This window comes from Balaenoptera borealis, assembly GCF_965194805.1.
Source record: "Balaenoptera borealis genome assembly, chromosome: 2".
Taxonomy (NCBI): Eukaryota; Metazoa; Chordata; class Mammalia; order Artiodactyla; family Balaenopteridae; genus Balaenoptera; species Balaenoptera borealis.
Genome location: NC_138867.1, coordinates 100,018,069 through 100,035,438, shown reverse-complemented (window position 1 = coordinate 100,035,438; position 17,370 = coordinate 100,018,069). Strand labels below are relative to the sequence as shown.

General features: G+C 38.5%; 1 protein-coding gene and 1 long non-coding RNA gene across 12 annotated transcripts in view; one reads left to right on the top strand and one right to left on the bottom strand.

Annotated features, from left to right (window-relative positions):
* The window catches only part of HSD17B4 (hydroxysteroid 17-beta dehydrogenase 4), a 244,086-nt gene that overhangs the window by 92,159 nt on the left and 134,557 nt on the right, over positions 1–17,370 (bottom strand). Inside the window, exons 24-25 of one of the 11 annotated variants that reach the window (XR_014239451.1) lie at positions 1,031–1,139; positions 563–694 (exon numbers count right to left, since the gene is read on the bottom strand). The exons of 7 other annotated variants lie outside the window; for them this stretch is intronic. Coding sequence is in view for 2 of the 4 variants with exons in the window: in XM_082376252.1 (XP_082232378.1) it covers positions 16,786–16,875 (90 nt within the window). In the remaining 2 variants the exon portion in view is untranslated. Of the gene's footprint in view, positions 1–562; positions 1,140–1,803; positions 16,876–17,370 lie in introns of those variants that run through there. 3 more of the 11 variants (XR_014239450.1, XM_082376253.1, XM_082376252.1) reach the window with 3 other exon arrangements.
* Positions 1–17,370, top strand: part of LOC309622617 — a 620,423-nt gene that overhangs the window by 577,200 nt on the left and 25,853 nt on the right. The gene's annotated exons all lie outside the window — the stretch shown is intronic.

The following is a 17,370-nucleotide window of genomic DNA, read 5'->3' as shown; positions in this document are numbered from 1 at the left end:
CTTAGCTAAGCGAGAAAAATGCTGATATGAAACTACAGCACAAGTAGAAAAATGCAATTGTTCTGGGACCTCTGAGGAAGAACTCTTTTCATATGAAAATCCTGGAGCCTGGAGGACCAGTTTTGCACACTGTAGCTGTTTAATAACTCCTCTTCCTCCTCCTCCTCCTCCTCCTCCCTATGCCCACCTCAGTTTGCAGGACTGCACAGGTGAGGGTTCAGAAAACCAACCTGGAGCAAATTCCTTCTCATGACACAGTTTGTCATTTGGAAAACACTGATGGTTACATCAAAAGGCTTTCTGCAATGTTACTGCACTACCTTCACAGCAAATTTGCACAGTCCTTTCTAAATCTAGATTTAAAAAGGATGTACTTATTTCAAAGGAAAAAGGATTAAACAGAAGGTGAGGGGGAGCTCCAGGCACTTAAGTCTCCTTCCAATCTGGCAGTGAGTGTTTGCCATTAAGGCAGCCTCAGACCCTTGTTCTCATCCTCTCCAGGCCTTGTGTCCACTTGGTTCTTTGGACACAGAATCTAGTGAACTCAGGGACCTCAACTTACCCCAGTGGTCAACCAAGACTGTCTTAGAATCCTTCTGGCAAAAGTAACCTCAGAAATGTTGACCTCAACTCATTAGTGAGGTTGTAAGCATAACTGGGCAGCTTTTGTTAAGTTCACATTAGCCACAGCCTTCTGCAAAAGGGGAAGAAAGAAAGAGGGAGTGAGGGAGGGAGGAAAGGAGAGAGGGAAGGGAGGGCTGAGCTTGGAAATGGACTCTCTGAAACCAAAGTACTGGTGAACTTGTTAAAGATTTTTAAGTCTGACAGGCCAGCTTTCCCAAACCATGGCAGCTATAAAGGGAATATAATTATACTTAGCAGAAGCCACCAGAATTTTGAAGTTACCCTAAATTTAAAGCTTCTGGGAGACTTAATTAAATTTAATGAAAACCATAGCTGCTTAACAAAGATGTTGTAGCTCCCACTTAATTATTCCTGAGAAAATTAAGTAGCAATCATGAAGACATACCTCAGCTTTCACATTTAAGCTGCTAGGTAGTAATGCCCAAAGTCTATAAATAAGGTAATGCTCTCTTCTTTTCATTAGCTAGTAGCATTGTCAAACTACTCATCTGTTCCTGTAAGAAAGAAAATCAGAACTAGAACAGAAGGAAAAAATAAGAGGAGAGAAAAAGGAAGTACAGGGAAGTTATCCTGAGTGTGATATAGGGTAATATCCTAGCCGACTTCAAACCCTTGAGTTCCTCCACCATCCCCACCACTCCTTCCTGTGGCATTTCTTTTGTTTTTTAAAAAATTGCATGTTGTCTGCCATTGCAGAATTAGTACCCAATTAGTTCAGGTCAGGATGGATGTCTGTATATCACAGCACCAGAATATGTGGCTCGTTATGCTCCCATGGTAATCTTACTTAACCTGGACTATTTATATGTAGAAATAATCATGATCCTTTTGATGGATTTGAGCAACAGGATGGTAGAGATAGAGTGAAACCTGACCCCAGGCAGAAATTCTACTCTCGGACTAGTACAGGGAGGAGGGGGAGATGAAGTGGCCTAATTTGCCTTCACAGAGGGCAACCAGACAGTCCAGGACGGGGTGCGCAAACAGTGATGTGCATCAGAATCCCCTGGAGGGAGATTGCGAGACCTTATCCTAAGAGCTTCTGATACAGTAGGTCTGAAGTTGGGCCCCAAAACTTGCCTCTCTAACAAATTCCCAGGGGACACTAATACTGCTGGTCCAGAGACCATATTTTGTTTTTATTTTTTTTACTTATAGTTTTTTTGTTTTTTGTTTGTTTTTAATTGGGGTACAGTTGTTTTACAATGTTGTGTTAGTTTCTACTGTACAGCGAAGTGGAGTTCCCTGTGCTATACAGCAGGTTCTCATTAGTTACCTATTTTATACATATTTGTGTATATATGTCAATCCCAATCTCCCAATTCATCCCACCACCCCTCTTTCCCCCCTTGGTGTCCCTACATTTGTTCTCTACATCTGTGTCTTTATTTCTGCCTTGTAAACCAGTTCATCTGTACCATTTTTCTAGATTCCACATATATGCATTAATATACGATATTTGTTTTTCTCTTTCTGACTTACTTCGCTCTGTATGACAGTCTCTAGGTCCATCCACATCTCTGCAAATGACCCAATTTTGTTCCTTTTTATGGCTGAGTAATATTCCATTGTATATATGTACCACATCTTCTTTATCCATTCGTCTGTCGATGGGCATTTAGGTTGCTTCCATGACCTGGCTATTGTAAATAGAGCTTCAGTGAACATTGTGGTACATGACTCTTTTTGAATTATGGTTTTCTCAGGCTGCATGCCCAGTAGTGGGGTTGCTGGGTCATATGGTAGTTCTATTTTTAGTTTTTTAAGGAACCTCCATACTGTTCTCCATAGTGGCTGTATCAATTTACGTTCCCACCAACAGTGCAGGAGGGTTCCCTTTTCTCCACACCCTCTCCAGCATTTGTTGTTTGTAGATTTTCTGATGATGCTCATTCTAACTGGTGTGAGGTGATACCTCATTGTAGTTTTGATTTGCATTTCTCTAATGATTAGTGATGCTGAGCATCTTTTCATGCATTTGTTGGCCATCTGTATGTCTTCTTTGGAGAAATGTCTGTTTAGGCCTTCTGCCCATTTTTTGATTGGGTTGTTTGTTTTTTTGATATTGAGCTGCATGAGCTGTTTGTATATTTTGGAGATTAATCCCTTGTCGGTCGCTTAGTTAGCAAATATTTTCTCCCATTCTGAGGGCTGTCTTTTTGTCTTGTTTATGGTTTCCTTTGTTGTGCAAAAGCTTTTAAGTTTCATTAGGTCACATTTGTTTATTTTTGTTTTAATTTCCATTACTCTGGGAGGTGGGTCAAAAACATCTTGCTGTGATTTATGTCAAAGAGTGTTCTTCCTGTTTTCCTCTAAGAGTTTTATAGTATCCAGTTTTACATTTAGGTCTTTAATCCATTTTGAGTTTATTTTTGTGTACAGTGTTAGGGAGTGTTCTAATTTCATTCCTTCACATGTAGCTGTCCAGTTTTCCCAGCACCACTTATTGAAGAGCCTGCAGAGACCATATTTTGAAAACCACAGGTCTAAGACATACTGTCTCAGAAGTTTAGAAAACAGAGGCATGTTTGGGAAATGGTTTGGTATTAGGTGAATCCAATCCGAAACATAGAAGATACGGTTGAGACAACTAAGCCAGCAATGATAGAAAGCAGATGGGTAATGGGTGAGTCCCAGAAGTCTGCCCCATAAGGGCAGGCCCTTCACCATCAGATGAGGAGTAAAGTCTCACCCTAGGAAAAGTGAACAGAGCTGGGTGGGGTCCCATAGCCATGATCAACCTGCTGAAATCAGATCAGGACCTCAGCCCTCAAGGGAACCAGCCAATATGTTGCAGGGGGTCCCCAGGGGCTGATGGAATGAATCTGGGACAGAGAGCTTCAGGGAAGGGAAGCTGGGAGCATCTCCTACCTGAAAGAAAGATCCAACCCGTCTGCAGGTAGACTGGAACACATGCTCCCTCTCCTGGCATCAGAACTTTGACAACCAGGACCCACCCCACACCCCCACACAGACAAACTCTTGCCTGCAAGTGCTCCAGGGCCTTACAACCCCTGTATAAGTAAGCAAAGCGCCTGCATCACTGAACTCTACACTCATCTGACTACATTTAGAGCATTGTCTCTTCCAGTTTAATGACTCATAAAGCACAGAACTATAAAGTGGTCTTATTAAAACATATTTCACAGTTAGCTAGTGGGAAGGAGCAGCATAGCACAGGGAGATCAGCTCGGTGCTCTGCGATGACCTAGAGGGGTGGGATAGGGAGGGTGGGAGGGAGGCTCAAGAGGGAGGGGATATGGGGACATGTGTATGCATATGGCTGATTCACTTTGGTGTGCAAAAGAAACTAACACAGTATTGTGAAGCAATTATACTCCAATAAAGAGCTATTAAAAAAACATATTTCACATTCATTTTCATCTAACTCTTAAAACAACCCCAAGAGATGCACCAAGAAAACAGCCAAGAGGAGGGATGCTCAGGAATCACAGGACTGGCTCTCAGACCCACCACTGTGTGAAGTTGGGATTGGCCCCCTGACTCCAAGGCTAACATTGTTCCCCTTAGTTCATATTCCTTCCCTTTTGAAAAGGATTTGTTTGTGGGGGTTTTTTTGGGGGGGTGTGGCTTGATTTTATATATTTATGTATTTATTTATTTTTATTAGTTCTTTTGAAAAAATATTTTAATTCTTTTACTTTTATACAATTTTTAAAGGTTACTTTCTATTTACAGTTACTACAAAATACTGGCTATATTCTCTGTGTTGTACAATGTATCTTTTTTTTCAATTGAAATATAGTTGATTTACAATGTTGTATTGGTTTCAGGTGTACAGCACAGTGATTCAGTTATACATACATATATATCTATTTTTTTCAGATTCTTTTCCCTTATAGGTTATTACAAAATATTGAGTATAGTTCCCTGTGCTATATAGTAGGTCCTTGTTGGTTATCTATTTTATATATAGTGGGGTGTATATGTTAATCCCAACCTCCTAATTTATCCCTCTCCCCCACCCCCCTTTCCCCTTCAGTAACCATAAGTTTGTTGAAAACAATTTGAACCAACTCTACAGGAGGAATTTAATCTCTCCTGCTTCATTAAGCAAAAACAAAAAATCAACAGATTATACCAGAAAACATATTTCATCATTACACTCAATTATGTAACACTTAGCACAGCCTGTTTTCCTACGAAAGTCCCTCCCTGCCTTCGGAAAAACAGAGTTCTCTTCACTAGAGGTAACCAAGAAAAGGCGGCACAAACACCCGCCAGGTACATCAAAAAAGGAATTCAAGCAGCCAGTGGGATGGATATTGACTGATGTTTCATTTTATTGATTTTAAATTCTCTTAATTTCTCTATTAAGCTCATTTTTAAAAACAGACTCAACATCCTTATTACCACTTCCATAATTTTTATGTGTAAAATGTTTCTGTGGGCACAGTAATTTTAAAAGACAATGAAAATTCAGTATTTTCACTGCAATGTTTAACATAAATGACAATGCATGTTTTCATACTTGCCAGTCCGTTTATTTTTGACAAGTTGAAGTACCCGGTAAAATGTTTCTTACCAGAATCCATGGGTTTGGAATTCCAAAATTAGAACAATACCCATACCTCACAATCCTAAGTATGTGTATTTCTTGCCCAATGGTATTTTTACTATCTGAAAGTGTTTTCTTTAATTTTCTTTGATGCACTTTCTCCTATTCTTTCTATTGCTCACACTGTAAACTTTGAAAATAAATGTGCTTAGGCATCAACTCCGTGATGTTTACTATAAAACCTGGCAAATTTTTAATGGGATCATTATAAATTCTGCTTGTTAAACCCAAGGAAAAGTATAGGTATATCAATATTTTAAATGGAAAGCCCAACAAGGCAACATGCCACACAGACTTAGGAGATTAGTGACGTGAGCTGGGTTTGATTGCTGGCGCCGCTACATTCTAACTCTGTGACTTTGGGAAAGTTTTCTCTTTGGAAAAAATGATGAAAATTGCACATAACTCACAGGAATAGAATGTAATCATGTATGTGGGGCGCCGGCATAATGGATAAGGCAGCAGCGTTTCATAGTGATTTACAAAGATTGCCTGTATCCAAATCCCAGATCTGCCACTTAGCTATATGCTGTTGAACAAGTTATTGAACCTCCCCAAACCTGTCTCCTTGTCTTTATAATAGGGATGATGATATTATCTACTTCGTAGGATTGTCGTGATGATTAGCTGGGATAATACTTGTAAAACCCTTGGCACTGGGTCCTGCAGCTGGTGGGCAACTCAGGGATGCTAGTTCCCTGTCCCAGCATCCTCTTCCCAAGCTGCCTCCAAGTTTCCCGACTCACTTCTCCCTAACTTGCCATCCTACTTTGCCCCAAAGGAAAAAAATATTTGTAAGGGAGAGGCAGAATTCCTTTTAGAGAAAGAATTATCTTTGTTTAGGCATATACACTGAAATCCTCCCTAGCTGTGAAAAGAGCTCCAATGGCCTGGTTGAGAAACAGAGCTAAACTGTTAGGTATATTTGCTTTATTAAGCATGGAGACATGGGAGGTAAGGAAGGCAGATGTGAGAGGGGTCAGCCTATTTGGGGCTTTTCAACAGTGGGAGTGGCAAAGGCACTACTAAGAACCAGAGCATCTAGTATATTCCACAAGTAGCCTACTGGGCTAAACTGTGAGGTAAACCCTCTGTGTTAATCCTAAAGCTTCATTCCTGGTCTAGTACACATAACTACCTTGTGTAAATGGTTTGGGATAAAATATGAGCAAAAATGAATGCTGTTCCACATTTAGATTCAATGCAATGATAAAAGAAGGGAATAACTGAATAAGGAGAGATGAGAGACTGCTAATTCAATGGAGTCAGAAAATTATATCAAAAGATGACTAGAAAAACTATTAACCACTGCTCCCCTCCCCAAGAATACTTGGACATGTTGGTAGGGACATGGGAGTTCGCATTGTAAGCAGGACGGAGACTCTTTGAATCAAATATTAAATGAAAGGTGACCAAAGAGGCTGAAAAACCCGGGCCCCCGCCACCTTCTTACCACCAAGACTGCTGACATCTTGACTATGCCAATTCTCTTTTTTCATCACTGGTTTTCATTGGACATCTATATACAGTATTATTCCTACTTGATAAAGTGAAATAATTGGTTTCAAAGGAAGATTGGAACTTTAATGTTTATAGACTCCTAAAATCTTGAAACCAGAAGACCTTCTGGTGATGACCTAGTTCAAGCTCTTAACAACTAGGAAACCAGCCTAGAGAATGCTTGCCCAGTTTTCATGCAAGTTACCAGCAGCAAAAGGACTTGAGTTTTCAGCCAAGGGCAACTACTCCTTTCCTTATCATTGGCTGTTTCAAGTCAGAAAGGGAATAAAATTAAGCCTAAGTATGTAAGGGGGCTCATAAAACTAGGGAGCTATTACTAGTTGCCTGCATATGTTCCTGAGTTGTGATGTTAGTTAATCCATTTTAGCAACAGATAATCTCTTTATTTCAACTACACCAATCAATGCATTATTATATCAGATAACTTTCTAATGTTCTCCTTAGAATAAAATATCATGATGAAACTCAGTCTTTGAGATATAAAAGTGAAATTGAGTATGAAAGCAGACCCATTTGATTATCATAATTTCTGAAGTTTTTCATAGAGAACAGACTTGTGGTAGCCAAGGGGAAGGTGGGGCGGGGAGGGATGGATTGGGAGTTTGAGATTAGTAGATGCAAGCTAGTATATATGGGATGGATAAACAACAAGGTCCTACTGTATAGCACAGGGAACGATATTCAGTACCCTGTGATAAACCATAATGGGAAAGAATATGAAAAAGAACGTATATATATGAATAACTGAATCACTTTGCTATACAGCAGAAATTAACACAACATTGTAAATCAACTATACTTCAATAAAGTAAAATTTAAAAAATTTCTGAAGTTTTCATTTGCTTTCCTATGTCTCGAACTGATTTTCAGGTGAGTTAAAGTGAACACAATTTACAAAATTCAATGCCTTTACAAAGAATATGAAATTTCAATATTTTCTGTTGTAGTCTAATTATTGAATAAGCAATTAAGCTAATTTTCACTGAATTTATGAAATGAAAATCAACTAAATACTTTAATTAACTTAATTTTGGAGATTTGTAACTTGGGATTTTTTTTCAAATGGCTGTGTGATAAAGTCATAGTTCTACAGCAATTCAATATGTTTACAATAGTAATAATTTTACTTTTAAGCTATACAAAGAAGATAAAGATGAGCTACTGTATGGAAATTGGAGTTAATAGACCATGTCTTAGGCCTCTAAGCATTATTCTTTTATAATAGTTATAGTTATAAGCCTAATTAATTCAAGAAAGAAGTTGACTTTGTCACTACAAGATTTTATCAGAAAAATACAAAGAATATTGGTTTGGATATTGGAGGAGGGGTGAAGGTCCAGAAGAGATGAGTCCCTAAGGTTTTGTAAAAAGGCACTTAGGGAATGAAACTTTAATACATAAAGAAAGAAGGTATAAGGTACAAGTGAGAAGCATATTTTCAACTCTGCAAGAATTAGAAATAAAAAATGCCAAAGATTGGCCTCTCTGGTCCAATTAATTATACAATACCCAGCCTTCTCCTATTTCACCTTTAGTTAGATAATTTTCTATAATTCCAAAGTTACAGAGCAAAAGTACTGCTAGCTTTATAGACACAGCACTTCTCAGAGCCCCAATCTCCTTAATTAAGGAGTCTATTTTAAGACAAATCATATTACCTTAAAAGATAGGGATGGAAAGATATGTTTAGAGATACTGCTTGGAATGCATAATAGAACAAACACAAACTAGGAGATGGTGAGTTTGTTTCTTGGTCTGACTCCTACACCTTTCCCAGTATGACCTGGCACAACTCATCAACTTCTCAGAGTTTCACTGCCATCTGTCAAATGAATTTTTTTGTTTTCAATTGTCAACTCTAAAGAATAGAAACTGACAATTCACACGTGGAGAAATACATACTCCTTAAACAACTCATGGAAAAATGTCCATTCTCTAATTAATTTTAAAATGCAATTTAAATCAAACCAGAGAAACCACTGAACATCTGCTAAAGAATAAGAATTCCTTTTAATGATAATAATCATTAAGAAGTAACGATAAAATTGGATTCACTCATGCAATGAGCTGCTTAAGATCAGATATTCTCTCTTCCTTATTCCCATCTAAATCTTTTAATGCCCAGTGCACATTAGGAGTTCAATAAACAGTCATTAACTGACTATCCATTGGTGGGCTTGAAAATTGTTATTTGGGAATCAGTATGGTTACATGTAGCAAAAACGATATATCTGGAATAGCTCACACATTAGGCTGAAAGGTGAAGAGTGAGGGGAAATGGTTTATTCCAATCTGTCTTAACTCACCTCCACATGCCAATAAACTTGAGTACCCTTTACCGGGCAGAGGAAAAAGAAGACAGGTCTATTTTTATAGGGGACAGTGGGCCAGAAGGTAGTGGTACCAAAAGCCCCTCTCTCTAATCTCCCAATCTGAAATCTAAGGTGAAATACTCTTACTGCCCAGGTGTCCTCCCTTGGGACATGGGCCAAAGTGATGGCTCACTCTGGACTGAGGCTTGGTTGCCACGGAACCCCAACTTCAGTTGATTATTCAAAAAGTCAAAAGAGTCAGATCGTTGAAACACACAGTACTACCCACCTTCTTATGATACAGTCTGTGAACAGGACTGTATCTTCTGATGATGACGGGTTCCCCATCAGATGCAGGGCCCTGCTCCTCCTGGCCCAGCATTTGCACACAGCAGTACGCACTTCCTGCCCACTTTACTTCCACAGACACCTCATTTGAATCAGAGGTCTAAGTCATATTGCTTCAAATGCTTTCTCTTGCTTGGTGATACAAGATTTAGTCACATTAGGAACTAAGGGACTGTTGCAGTCCGCAGGCATTGACTTGTATAAGGCTTTTTATATAAGACTTTTGTTTTTTATGACAGAACTCGCCATTCATAAACGTGCTGACATGTTTGCTCTCCTTTCCTCACCTCCCAAAGTGGGATAAGCACAAATGAAACCTCTTGGCTGTATAGGACTGTCACAAGCTGCTCTTACCCTTTGACCCAATAATCCTACCCCTAAAAGCTTTGTCTAAGAAAACAGTTCAGAAGAATTGAAACGTCTAAAACAGTAATGTTTAAATAGAGGGTAGTGGTTCGTGAATGTTGATGGAGATGAAAAGGGAAGATCAAGGGGATACTGGAGTTGCTGGTTTGGAAAACTGAGTAGATGCTTGTGCCACTCGCCGACACAGGGAATGCATCGTGTGGCTGGTAGGGGCACAGCCAGTGCGTGTGCCGTGTGGTTTTACCTGCCTGGGTGTGGGAGTGGGAGAGGGCCTTTCACACTTTCATAATTCATATGAATTCATATTTTCATAATTGTTCAAAGCAAATAAAGGTGACAGTTCAATATTTTGTTTTCTAAACTGGCACTCTCAGCACCTATGCCTGAAGGCCATATCCACCGCTCCCCGCCGCCCCCGCAACCCTGGCCTGTTTTTGGACAGGTTTTTACATTTTTTTACAAAGCTGTTTTTAAAAAAAGAAGATGCTACAGAGACCATATGTGGCCTACAAAGCCTAGAATACTACTCTCTAGCCCTTTACAGAAAACGTTTGCTGACAGCTGATTTAACCCATCGTTGTTCTTTACTGGCATGCTTGTAACTTCAAAAGACACTAAGGAAGACAGAGCTGTTCAATCTCCCTTCACATAAAACTCACTTGAAGTGATACTTTTTAGACATAATTTTATGTCTTCTTCCACACTGCCTTCAAAAACTTCCCGGCGGCGCTTTCTACTTCTCTGTTTTCTGACTCTTATCAGCTGTGGACTCAAAAGTTACGCAACCAAACCGTCTAAAAGACGGATTCTGGATGAGGCCATCAACAGCTCTCCCATGAGCAAATTTTGAATTTTAGTGCCTCAACATTTCACCTCCTCAGATATCTTTTTATCTTTTAAGCTGCGATAACCCTGATAGCTAGATGTCACTTACTAGGGAACTTCGGCCAATATACTGCAGACGCATGTAATATAAATCTAGATTTTTAGTCGACACTTGCAGTTTTTCTATTTTGCCTATTTATGGGTTTTTGAATGGGTTATTGTCTTTCCTCTCCCCTCTTAAATAGCTTAGTCCACACTGACCTAAAACCTTCTGCTCTTCAGAAAATCACCTTCCTTAACTTTCAGCTTTTGAGGTTTCTCAACTTCAGAATTTCTGCATGGCATTGGATTATCGTTTAGTTTTGCTACAATAGTTATTGACTTCAAGGATAAAGTTAATGTTGGGGTAGTATTCTTATTAAATAGATTATTATTCAAATCTATTTCTCTCCAACATACAATTCGGCTTTCTCAGATGGTTTGCTTTAAAATACACACACAGAGTCCTGTGAGCAGCAAACAGAGGCTGTTCTACTAGTGTGGGTTACAAATAGCTTCGCACAGGGAACACGCTGGGGAGGCTTAAGGATACAGAGGAGTTTGCCAGGTGACGAGGTGAAAAGGCAAAGACACCTTAGGGTAGACTTTTGAGATGTGGCTCCCCATACTCTAAATTTCCTCTGGTATCATAGCTGATTCACCCTCAGGCCTTGTGGTCTGGCTGGGGCTGATCCTATCAGTGCAGAAGAGTTACCATGTCAGGCCTGAGGCTGCTGTCCTTAGAAAGGTTCGCCTGCAAGGCTGGCCCTTCGCTGACATCTGGGAACTTAAAATTTTGAGAAGTTTCCCAACGTTCCCTCACTGAGAAGAGTGGTTCCCTGTGCACAAACTGCACAAACAATGTGGTTGATGCTAAATACCCGCTTTCCTTTTAGAAGTCTGGAATTTTGGTATGCGCTCTGGCAGAAGACGCCTATGTGACCAGCCTCCTGATGAAAACCTCAGACACTGAGTCTTGGTAGACATTTCACATGCCGTCATGATTTGATGCTGGGAAAATTAAGCATGTCCTGGATGACTCCACAGGGAAAGAACTCTTGGAAGCTTTTACCTGATTTCCTCTGGACTTATTCATGCACGCTCTTTTCTGATTTTGCTTTGTATATTTTGATATAATAAATCAAAGTCAGAAGTCAGAAGTATGACTATATGGTGAGTTCTGTGGTCCTCCTGACAAATCACCAAATCTGGGGAAAGTCTTGGGACTCCCCAACACACTGTCCTTTGCTACGTGTATGGACCCTGATAGATGCGGGCCAATCAGGATACCCACAATCTCTAGCTACAGTGATGAGTTCAGGGATTGGCTTATAATCAATAACAGCTACTGAGACCAGATAAGGTCTTCACTGGGGCTTTTGGGAGAACCCAGTGGTCTCTCTTCTGCTGGTTGATTTGAGATGCGACTATGAGGCTGTACCTCTTGGCTGCCATCTTGTGACCACAGTGAGAATAACTTGGAGCTGCCAGGGTGGTTACCACATGGAGCCTGTGGATAAAGCGGGCAGAGAGATGGCCTGGACAACACTGACTCATTCAATGATTTCCCTTCAAAGCCAGTCCTACCCATCTGACTTTTTTCCGTTATATGAAAAAGTTTTATGCCAATTTGAATTGGTTTTATTACTTGCCACTGAAAGAATCCCAAACGATGCAAACTTGAACCATGCTAAACAGTCTGACAGTAAGATGACCAAGTAGGAATCATCGCAGGTTTCTAAGTTGGGAAGTCACATGTTCAGATGTGTTAACCTCTGGAGGCTGCAGGGAAGTGGGTGGCAAGAGCGTGGTAATGAAAGACTGGAAAGCAGTCGGAAAGCCATTAAAATGAGCTATCAAGTGTGAGGTACTAGGGTACAAGTACTTGTGTAGGAGTAGCATAGAGTAAAATCCTTAAATATTCAGGAAATAGAAGTGATAAGAGTTGGTGAAGGACTGCATATGGGGTGTGAGGAAGAGAAAAGTCAAGGATAACTCTGGTTTCTTAGTTTAACTCAGCAAAAGGTGATGTTCTTAACTAAGACAAAATAAGAAAAGATGCACATTTAGGAGTGGAGAGGAAGATCACATGTTTATTTTGAACATGTATCTGCAGTAACTACACTTGACCCTTGAACAATGGGAATAAGGGGGTTAAGGGCACCAACCCTGCATGCATTCGAAAATTCATATATAACTTTACAGTCGGCCCTCAGCCCTCCATACCTGTGGTTCCATATCTGTGGATTTAACCAACTATACAAATGTTATAGTACTGTAGTATGCATTTATTGAAAAAAAGCCCAAGTATAGGTAGAGCCATGCAGTTCAAACCCACATTGTTCAAGGGTCAACTATATATGACAACAGTCTAGTAACCATTTGGCACTGTGGGTGGAACTATGGAATTATGGCAAGATCAGAGTTGAAGATAATAGACTCAGAGTTATGAATACTCAGGTGATGGTTGAAGATAAGACAGTAAATGAAATCACCCAGGAAGAAAACACCTACCAAAAAGTGGAGAAGGCTGAAACCTCAATCAAAAATTCTGAAAAGACAGGTAGACAGAGGAAATTACCAAAGAGACAAGCAGAAGTCAGGGAGATTAACTCATAGGTTCATTTAAGAAGGTACAATATTTCTCACCGAAGAATAAAAGGGAAATAAAGAATTAAAAAGGATGGTGCACTCAGCATGATGGTACACAACATGGTGTAATATTAAATATTACAAAAAGGTTAAGGAGCATGAGTACTAATAAGAAGCTACTAAGTCTGGATACCAGTAGCTCTCTGACCATTAAGATTGACAGAGGTGGGTTAATAAGGTAATTAAAAGGTCACTTTCTTAATATGCTTTAAGCATCTAGGGTATATATTCAACAATTTCATTCATTAATATGTAGTGGCATTTGATTAACTTTACTATGTTATTTCTATTTGGAAGGACACTAAGCTGTTCCAAGCACAATTATAAAAGACAAACATTAAAAGACTGCCATTTGGGGGCTTCCCTGGTGGCGCAGTGGTTAAGAATCTGCCTGCCAATGCAGGGGACACAGGTTCGAGCCCTGGTCTGGGAAGATCCCACATGCCGCGGAGCAACTGGGCCCGTGAGCCACAATTACTGAGCCTGCGCATCTGGAGCCTGTGCTCAGCAACAAGAGAGGCCGCGACAGTGAGAGGCCCGTGCACCACGATGAAGAGTGGCCCCCACTTGCCACAACTAGAGAAAGCCCTCGCACAGAAACGAAGACCCAACACAGCCATAAAAAAATAAATAAATTTTAAAAAGAGAGAGAGAGGGAAATTATGTTTGTGTGTATGTGTGTGTTAACCTAGAAAAACATCTAAAAAAATCTGCACCAAAGTAGTTATAGTTGTAGTCTTTGAGGTTTAGGATCAGGGATGGACTTCATAAAAAAAAAAAAAAAAAAGACTGCCATTTGGTTTGTTAAAATTCAACTGGCATAACAATGAATCACCCTAAATTAAATTTATGTGATGCAGTAAAAGCAGTTCTTAAAGGGGCATTCATAGAAATAAATGCCTATCTTAAGAAACAAGAAAAGTCTCAAACAACATAATTTCACACCTCGAGGAACTAGAAAAAGAAGACAAATGAAGCCCAAAGTTAGTAGAAGAGAGAAAATAGCAAATGTTAGAGCAGAGATAAAGGAAACAGAGACTAAAAAAACTATAGAAAAGATCAATGAAACTAAGAGCTGGTTCTTTAAAAAGACAAACTAAATTGACAAACCTTTACCTAGATTGACCAAGAAAAAAAGAGAGAAAACACAAACAAATAAAATCTGAAATGAAAGGGGAAATGTTACAATTGATATCACAGAAATTAAAAGGATCACAAGAGACTACTATGAATACCACCAATAAATAGGATAACCTAGAAGAAATGAATAAATTCCTAGAAATGCACAATGCCCCAAGACTGAATAATGAAGAAATAGAAAACCTGAACAGACTAATTACTGGTAAGGAGACTGAATTAGTAATCTCCCAACAAACAAAAGTCCAGGACCAGACAGCTTCACAGGTGAATTCTACCAAACATTCAAAGAAGAATTAATACCAATCCTTCTCAAACTCTTCCAAAATTAGAAGAGGAGGAAACTTTTCCAAACTCATTCTACAAGGCCAACATTACCCTGATACCAAAACCAGACAAGAATGGCACAGGGAAATTACAGGCCAATATCACTGATGAACACAGATGCAAAAATCCTCAACAAAATATCAGCAAACCAAATTCAACAATACATAAAAGGATTATAACCATGATCGAGTGGCATTTATCCCAGGGATCCAAGGATGGTTCAACATCTGCAAATCAGTCAATGTGACACACCAAACATTAACAAAATGTATGGATAAAAATCATATGATCATCTCAATAGATGCAGAAAAGCACTTGACAAAATTCAACATCCATTTATGATAAAAACTCCATTTATGATAAAAGCAAAAATAAACAAATGGGACCTAATAAAACTTACAAGCTTTTGCACAGCAAAGGAAACCATAAACAAAATGAAAAGACAACCTACAGACTGTGAGAAAATATTTGCAAATGATGTGACCGACAAGGGCTTAATTTCCAAAATACACAAACAGCTCATACAACTCAACAACAAAAAAACAACAACCCAATCGAGAAATGGGCAGAAGACCTAAATAGACAGCTCTCCAAAGAAGAAATACAGATGGCCAATAAGCACATGAAAAGATGCTCAACATCACTAGTTATTAGAGAAATGCAAATCAAAACTACAATGAGGTATCACTTCACACCAGTCAGAATGGCCATCATCAAAAAGTCTACAAATAATAAATGCTGGAGAGGATGTGGAGAAAAGGGAACCCTTGTACACTGTTGGTTGGAATGTAAATTGGTGCAGCCACTATGGAGAACAGTATGGAGGTTCCTTATAAAACTAAAAATAGAGTTACCATATGATCCAGCAATCCCATTCCTGGGCATATATCCGGAAAAGACGAAAACTCTAACTGGAAAAGATACATGCACCCCAATGTTCACAAAAGCACTATTCACAATAGCCAAGACATGGAAACAACCTAAATGTCCGTCGACAGATCAATGGACAAAGAAGATGTGAATATATATACAATGGAATACTACTGAGTCATAAAAAGGAATGAAATATTGCCATTTGCAGCAACATGGATGGACCTAGCAATTATCATACCAAGAGAAGTAAGTCAGACAGAGAAAGACAATATTATATAATATCACTTATATGTAGAATCTAAAAAAATAATACAAATCAACTTACCTATAAAACAGAAACAGACTCACAGAGATAGAAAACAAACTTACAGTTACCAAAGGGGAAAGGGGAGAGAGAGGGATAAATTAGGAGCAGAGGATTAACATATACATACCACTATATATAAAATAGATAAACAAGGATTTACTGTATAGCACAGGGAACTATATTCAATATCTTGTAATAACCTGTAAGGGAAAAGAATCTGAAGCTGTATGCCTGAAACTAACATAATATTGTAAATCAACTACAGTTAAATTTTTAAAAAAAGAAAAAAAAGAGTTATATATTTGGTAGATTTCCAAGCATTCTCTGAAAGTAAAGAATTTCCAGCAAAAGCGAAGGAAGAAGAAAGAAAACTATTTGAAAACACAAAGACCTTTATCTTGCCTTAAAACAGAACACTATCTATCATAGCAAAGTATGAAAATGAATAAATATACGAAAATTCATGTTAAAATTGGGATATCAATAAAGAGAAGAGAAAATAACAAAACAAACTGTAAAAGGCATCAAAGTGGCCTCTACTCATTTCATTTTCCTTACAACTTATAAATGCCATCATAATTCTAAAAAACTTGGACTTGAGCGAAACTTTTTTATTATGAAGACATAGGTCTAAGAACAGAAGGATAATCATGTGCCAGCTTACAGTTCCTTGTAAAAGTAATAACATGAAAAATTAGTAGAAAATGAACATCTGAAAAGTTATCTGTAATCTGAAAATGTTAAGCAATTTCTCCTGTATCTTAATTTTGACCATTTTTGCTAAATCACTTTTGCATATTTAGTTGAAGAGAGTATTTAATTTTTCTATTGTAATTAATAATGTAGTATGTCCTTCAGAGCTTGGCATATTCTTTAAGAATCATCTGAAGCTTCTGGCTCAACATGATGTTCCCTCTGGCCTTCAGTCTGCCACTAAAGAATGCCTGGAAAGGAGAGAGGGAAAGAGAGAACCAACCTTTACCATGTCACATTGTATTTCTTTTTTAAAAAGATCATTGCTTAGACTGAATACAATTGAGTTAATAACTCTGGACAACAAAGGCAACTTTTATCCAGCAATGATAGTTTAATGATTATAGTAACACCCATATTTTTAGATATCTAAGAAAAAAATAAAGACTCCTTGTGTATTTTAGAAAACGATAGAATAATTTATCTGAATTGACAGATCTGGGAATTCTGCTTCAACCTATGCTTCTGGCTTTAGTCTATGTTCTTAAATGTGAATTTGAGACCATATGAATAAAAAGGCTTTACTGTATTACTAACAATAAAAATATTAAGTTCAGAACTTTTAAAAGATTTAAAGTATTTATTATATCTTCATGAAACAGAAGGCCATATAATGGCAAAATAAGACAGTGTAACAAAGTATTGAAGAGATCCTGGGCTGTAGCATCAGAATGCCTGGGTTAAAA